The sequence below is a fragment of the Fulmarus glacialis genome, unplaced genomic scaffold (genome assembly GCF_000690835.1).
Source record: "Fulmarus glacialis isolate BGI_N327 unplaced genomic scaffold, ASM69083v1 scaffold6795, whole genome shotgun sequence".
Lineage (NCBI taxonomy): Eukaryota > Metazoa > Chordata > Aves > Procellariiformes > Procellariidae > Fulmarus > Fulmarus glacialis.
This window is the reverse complement of record NW_009214887.1, coordinates 1238-9020: the sequence shown is the minus strand read 5'-3', so window position 1 is coordinate 9020 and position 7783 is coordinate 1238. Positions and strand designations below refer to the sequence as shown.

The window sequence follows — 7783 nt, the reverse complement described above, 5'->3', positions numbered from 1 at the left end:
GTCAAATTAACCTGAACTACATATTACACAGTGTATAAATATGGTCAATAAATACCATTGCATGCTTTTGCATATAGCCTCAGTAAAAAGTAAAATAATTTTGTGTATATATAACCCATGTATTGACTAACAGGATTTAAAGTGCCTGAAAGACGCTTTTTTTATGTAATAAAGTATTGACTTAATAAAATCCACTTATTGATCAATAATGAATCAACTGCTAATTGTGATTATCATATATCTCATTAATCTACTAAACAGACATCTGGGGTTTTTTATAATTTTCTTTGCTTAATTGTAAATTACTGAAGATTTTAATATATTTCTTAAACTAATCTCTTAGAACTTTAACAGGATGATTAGACATTGACAAAATTCATTTCTTCATTAATTCAATTTAGAATTTTAATGGAAACCTGCTGAAGTATTTTTCCTACAAGTTGGGAGAATTTCAGGCAATGTCTTGAGGCAATTTCTTAGTTCTGCGAGAAATAACACACACATATCAGATGGAGGGAAACTCATAGGTACTTAGAAGTTACACTTTCCCACAGTCATGAAAATGATTACATTGAAGTGTGATGAAAAAATGAAATTTGAATTAATTTAATATATTAGTATATATTTTTTGAATGCCATTTAAGTCCCCTCACAGAGGAAATAAAGTGTAGCAATATGAATAAAAACCTAGACTTCTAATATGCATTTTTATTATTCTGTTTGACAGGTTATATATAGGCTTAATATTGCTTAATGTGATTGTGAAATAATTTAGTTTGAAAATCTGGTATCTTATAAATGTTTTAATATGGTTAGGGAATCTGTGTCACTGTTTCTAGACACCTTTGCAGATCATATAACTCTGCTTCAAAATGCATCTGTCTATTATTTTCTAAACAAAAGAAAAGAATAAAATAACATTTCATTGCATTAAAGAAACAAAGTATCTTGTATAGATTTTTTTATGTGTGGTAGCAAACATGAAAATAAATTACCAGTGTTAAACTGACATTCTGTTGATATTACTTGTTTGTAAAAAAATCTTTTTAGTGAAGTTTCCTTAGGAATCATAGTTTCCATGTGGTAGAGGGCAATTTTTGTTAGAGAAGAGTTGTATTTTAATTATATGCAGAATTTTATAAGCATTTTAATAAGAATCCTGATATGGCAAATTTTATCTTTAAATTTTTTTTAAAAATATATACCACTATAAATACTGTGTGTTAGATTCATGTTGATATTCATCGTGAGCTCCTTCATCAGTCGTAATGAAATCAAAAACATGGCAGGAGGAGTGAAGTATTGCTTATCATAAGGATGTCTGTCTCTACCCTGTAGAAGTGGTGAATTCCAACAGAGGAATTTCTGAAACTAATTTTCAACACAATTTTGCTAAAGGAAGAGCTTCAACAAATCATACAGATGTTTTTGTTTTTCCGTGAAATCATATGAACAAAAGAAATGTGGGACAATTTTACCGTTTCTGTACATGTGCTGAGTGCGTAAAATTTCAGACGGGATTCAGTAGAATTAGAAAAAGTATGAAGGCAACCAAAATGGTTAGTCAGAAGGGAAAACCTCCAGAGGGAACGAATCTAAATCGACTAGAATCCTTTAGCTTGCAAAAAGAGACCACTGAGGAAGAATGTGTTGATACAGGTCTGTAGTATCCAGAAGGGCATATAGAAGAGTGAATAAGGAATTAATATTTACTGTTTTTCATAATATGGGTACTAGAACCATCCACTGGAACTATTAGGAAGCAGTTTCAGAATAGCCAAAGGAAAAACCTTTGTAGACGAAACTACAGTGTGGAACCCACAATTAATGATTTTAAAAATCAGAAGCACAGATTAGTTCAAAATCATTTAACTGCCAGAAGCTGACAGAGTATCTGAGGAAAGACTGTATTTGCCCTGTGTTAGTCTTCCAGTCCTTGTCACTGTTCCTGGTGAGATACTAAATGGTCCTTCAGTCTGGCCCCTCGTGGCTGGTCCTGCATCTTTATGTGGTACTTGCGTGAAACCACAAGTAACTCCTTTCTCCCCCCCTCAGAAAACAAGCAAAAAGTGTATTAATTAATCTTTTTAACATTCTCAGGGTGTCCAAAAAGTTCTATTATTAATGGAGTTACACATATGAGTCAGCATCTGCTGTCTTAGGGTCAGTCTATGCATGTGATGTGAATATTTTAAGAAAAAAGGAGAAGACCCCACAAATAGAGTTGAGGAGGACTGTTAAGGACTGCAGTTACCAAATACATGAAGAATATTCATAAACTTGATAAAAATTAAATATTTTATTATCTGGTTTATTTGCCGATTTTAGGAAAAACTGGCCTTTAACTAATGTTGTCGTTTTCACCCGTGTAAAGCCATTGAAACTTGGTGCTAAATACTACTCATTTAGAACAGCCCAGTGTATCTGTTTGCACTCCCTTGTCCCATGTGCAAATGCTAGCACATGGTCAAGATAAGAAAATCAGGTAATAAAGAAGCTCCTTTTGTAAAAATATATCGTTATAGTGAACATGAAAAACTTTCTGAAAACTCATTTTTGGAGTAATGAAATAACGTTTTATGAAAAGTTTCTAATAGTCAAGCTAACAGAAGTTAATGATAATTTTTAAGTTTCCAGGCAGCATATTGTTTCTGTGTAATCTAATGAAAACAATGTGTGCTCTAGAAAGCCAAATGTTTTCTGATCTTGAAAGAAACTAATGAATAGCTGTACAGATATATATATTTAAAAAATAAAAACATCAGTAACATATGTAATGAGCTTATGTTTTAAGTATTCAGAATCATGGTATGGTTTCATATTTGTGGTGCATGCTGCTATTGAATTAATAGTCCAGTGTCTCTGCTTTTTCTTTGTTAGTTTCTGACTGTGATGATAAAAACTACAGAAACTTCAGTGTTACTTTCTTTTTTACAAATGTTTATCCTTGCTACGGTCTTGTTCTTTCACTTACCCAATTAAATAGTTTCAAATCCCTTCTTTATCAAGTACTTGTCAAGCATTTGGTACAGAAGCATGTTTTTACCCTGCCTAGTTAATTAAGGTGACTGTAAACAAAAAGATGTACAATTCAAAGCCAAGCAGTGTTTCACACAAGGATGGAGGTGATAATAGCTTAATTCCTGCTTGATCTTTCCTGTCTTTGCCCTGGCTACTTCGGATTGACCTTGTCCACAATCTGATGACCTCCCTATTGCACTCAGCCATTTGGAAAGCTGCTCATGCCATAGCTGGCCCTGAGGGGCTATCTGGGAGACCACTGATCCATTGACCCATGTCAAGACGGGGTTTCAGATCTGATCTACTGAGCTTCTGACATAGCTGCGTACTACACCCACTGTAGACAAAGCCAGTGGGGCAGTCTGGTTTTTTTCTACTTCTTAAGTGGCATGCAGTTTGCACTTGCTATATGGAAGACCAATTTTACACCAGTCATTTGCTATAAAATACACTTCCTGAAGCAATTACATGTATTGATCCTTTCTTTACAAAGGAAGTAAATTCTCTAATTTAGTGGCTCAATTTTTCTAAATCCATCAAATTGCCACATTTATTTGGTGTATTTAAGTCTCAACATCAAGTTCCACAAAAAAAAAAAAGCACCTTTAAAATATATTAAGGGCAGAAATATATATGTTATGTCTTAATAGGCTTTTTCTATTAAGTGTAATGCCAGGACTTTGCAGACATTTATAAAAGTGTGTAAATAAGGTTCTAATCACATTGACTTAGATATGTTTGTGTGTATCCTAGTGCATATTTTACAAAAGAAATGACAACTTACAAAGTTGCATGTCTGTTTGCAAAACAGGGAAACACTCCACTTATCCAGGAGAAAATGCGTATGGTTTTGAGCTTAGTTTTGCTTCCTGGTGTGTTGTGTTCAATTCTGCACTAGAATGTACCATTTTCTGCTAAAAATTTTTTTTGTTTAGCCATTAGTATTACTTTGGTTTTCTCATAAGACTTGGAAATTACAATTCCTTTGCTGTACGTGCTTGCATTTTTTCCTCAACCATGTTTAGCATAGCAGGCTCTGCCTGCAGAAGTGCCAGGGCAGGCCAGCCATGGAGGTGTAAAATGCCGTGTTCCAGTCCTGTTCAGCACAGGCCTATAGAGCACACTTGTTTAAAGAGGTGATGATCCTGACAAGGAATTTAGTGCATACACAGACCTTGTAAACATGTGAAATTCCTTCCTTTTTTTCTCGTGTGTGTGTGTGTGTGTGTGTGTGTATGTGTGAAATTATGCATGATTATCCCCTGTAATTATAGACTGGACACATAATTGAGTTAACAACCTTTCCATGAAAGAAAAATATTTACTTGATTCAGCTTTAACTGTGTGGGTTTTTTTCTGAACATGTGGTATAACTCCAGATATTCTAGAATTTACAAAAAAATTATTTCTGGGCATTGAATGATCTTAGATAATAGCCTAAACATTAGGTTCTTAGACCTTTTATGTCAGAGAGAAGGTTTTTACACCTTTGTAATTAATATATGCGGAGCTACTTTCACCCAAACTATAGGCTGCCATTTGTGCATTAGCACTTTAAAATGTGGATTGTATTAAAATGTGAAAGAAGGAGTTTTCCCCAGCTTCTTAACATCCTTGGTTGTCTGTTGCTTTCCACTAAATATTGTTTGTACCATGTGATGTTCATTACTTTAGTTTTATAAGTTCCTCTGTGCATAATATGCAATCAAAACCAGCAACCTAGCTTTTTTGTTTTATAGCCTGTTGTGTCTTAGTTCTTTGTCATGTTAAAAGCATGATAAGGATTTATCATATCTAAAAGTTTAAATTTTAGAAAGTATGAAAGAGAGGATTTCCCCCTTCTTGGGGGGGAGGGGGATGTCTGTAGGAGGATTTTGTATATTCTCTTTGCCTAATGCCATTCTAATAATTATTGTTTTAACATGGCAAAGTGCATCCTCTGACAGAATTTATAACATGGCATTGTTTTTCATTTATCTACAGGAATTGATTCCTGAATTCTATTACCTCCCAGAGATATTTGTCAACAGCAACAATTACAATCTGGGAGTGATGGATGATGGAACAGTTGTGTCTGATGTTGAACTTCCACCATGGGCCAAAACCCCAGAAGAATTTGTTCGCATAAACAGACTGGTAAGATGGCTATCTTCTATTGTCTGTCAAGTAACATTTGTCTTGCAAGATTCTTCTGCAATAGTTTGGATCTTTGCTTGCAATTTACATAGTACTATGGCTGAAATAATCTAAAGAAATGTTAGATTTAAAAGTTTAGGAAGAAAAAAGGCATATAGTATTGCTCATTCTTTAGAATTGCTCAAAAAAGTTTGAGTGTGGTTTAAATACGCAGGAGATCTTATCGCATTGATATGTCAGCTCTTGTGGTCCTAAAGAGCTAATAAAATCATCACTTTACAAAAGACTTGAAAAAGCTTGTTTAAGCATAGAAATATTTGTCACTCTGATTACTTAAATGTAATTTTAGGGTTTTTTAATTTTAGTATCCATTTAACTCCAAAGATCAGTGAACGCCTCAGGAAAGAAGGTTGTATTTTAAATCTTCTGCCACCTCTTCTGTTTCTTCCATTAAATTGATATTTTTCAGAGCGGTTTTTACAAGAAAATAAAACTGAATTCTCCTTTGCCTGCTTCATTCCCCAAACCTGTATTACTCTTTTCTTCCCTGTTTTGGAAAATCCTTTTGTTGGCACTGCTTGTCTTCACTGTGCCCTCCGGGCAGTGTAATGAATTACAGAATAGCTGTTACAGTATCATTGTTGGTGTTTCAGCACATTCTCAAAGCTATTACATTAGGCTCTTCTCAAAATGGAAGAATTCTGCATCAGTGGCACTCTAAAATAAATAAGAGAAGCTTTTTTTTTAATGAATCTTGAAAAATGAGGCTGCAGTTTTCATGTGGTAGTCAGCTAACTGGGAAATACTGAATGAAGGCATGGAAACTCTCAAGAACTTTTCAGATACCAGGCTTAGACTTGATAACGTCCTGATATTCCTAAGTTAGAAAATGGGAATTGAAAAAGTTCTGTTGTTGGCAGAACATCAGACCTCATTCATGAAATTGCAGAACAGTCACATCAGAAGAAATCTGTGATTTATAAGTTATCAGAATGCTTTACACTGCACTTTTACTGGTGACATGATACCGTGTCTTCAGAAATGTTATTTGGCCTAGATTTCTGCAAGCAGTTGTAGGGTGCACCATAATAATCACAAATTATGTTAGGTGAATTTAGTGTTTTGCTTCATATACAAGTCTATGCAAATTTTATTTCAAGGAGGTATGAAATACACTAACATTTAGCAGGACTACTTGGCAAACCATATTCAAACGCAACTTTTGATCTTGCAGTTGTGCTGATAGGTAATAGGTTATGGAGGTAGCCTGACACCTTTTTGAGCTTGGCGTGCGTTGGTGATTCAGGATAACCTGAGAAAGGAAAAGCTGTGTTCTTAAGCAGACTTGTCAAAGGCAGGCTGTGGCCTTGGTCTCTCACAACTGTGGTATTTTAGCTTTTGCGTAAAATATAGTTCTCATTCTATTAATTACGTATCTGGCTTTCCCTGCTGTGAAGTTATTCTCCATCTCCTGCTTCCTCCTCTTTTAATATTTTAGCTCTTAATTTTCTTTTCCTCATTTCTAGCCTTGGTGCCAGGTTTTTCTCACCCTCACCTCTCTGTACGCTCTGATATACCCTTCCCTCATCCTTCCATCATGTCCCAAAGCCTTTGCTACTAGTGTCTGCCTTTCTTGCAGCTCTCTTTGATATCTCTCCCTTGTGCTATATTCTCAGGATGAATCAGGAAGCAGCTGCTTTTCCATTATTACTGTTAAACTCTTGGGCACAAAATGTAAAATCCCTTTAAAGTCTTCTCTTAGAGAGTAATGATCTCATTCCATATTTCAAATGTATTTTTTTCTTTTTATGTACCATCTACAATAACCGCATCTTTATTTTCTTAAATCCTGAAAAACAAGCCGTTCAGAACACTTTAGAATGAGGGAAGTGCTTGTTACATATCCAAAACTTCCATTTCAAGAAAAAGTACTCTGAAAACAGCAGTATGTTAACTTTTGTATATTTGAATGATTAAGATTATAATTACTTTGTCATTGCCTTAATTTCACTCGGCAGTTCTTATGAAACTGAAATATCATATTTATTATCTAAATATAATTAATATTTCCTTCTTGTATACTTTTTTTCCCCAAGTAATTATCCATTAGTGATAGTGACTTTTGAAACTATTTTAATCAAAAAGACTTTGCTAGTAATCTGCTTGACTTCGTAACTTCTGCTGTGAAAGTACCACTTGCAGTACCACTTGTCAAATGGCGTATTGAAAGAACGTGCAAAAGTTGCGATAAATTAGAGTTTTTCAAAACAAAGACCTTTTACAGGAACATGCAATTTTCAAGTATTGCATAATTGGGCAGAACAGAAATTTTTTTAAGGCTTAAGTTAATCACAAAAGTAAGAAATAATTTACCAAGTGTGTCAGACATCATCCCTTTTGGTGACACTGTAGGTCCCTGGTACTGTTGCTATAATTCAGATGTCAAGTTTTGGTCAGTCTGGTATCATTAAATTTAAACCTCTCTGCCAATGAGTTGGCGTTAACTGCTTCTGTGTGACATAGTTAACCTTATCATGGTGGTGGTGGCCCTGTTCGTGCTGGTATGGTTGATGCCCTCTGTAATCTGCCATTTTTGCAATGGAATAAAACTGAGAAAATTACATGC

At 34.6% G+C, this 7783-nt stretch overlaps 1 protein-coding gene across 1 annotated transcript in view; it reads left to right on the top strand.

The window, feature by feature from the left end:
* LOC104077483 (lipopolysaccharide-responsive and beige-like anchor protein) overlaps positions 1-5157 on the top strand; it is a gene marked incomplete at its 3' end in the record, with an annotated part of 44110 nt that extends 38953 nt beyond the window's left edge. Inside the window, exon 8 of the mRNA XM_009578738.1 lies at positions 5005-5157. Coding sequence (XP_009577033.1) covers positions 5005-5157 — 153 coding nt within the window. The remainder of the gene's footprint in view (positions 1-5004) is intronic.
* Between the last annotated feature and the right edge of the window lie 2626 nt (positions 5158-7783).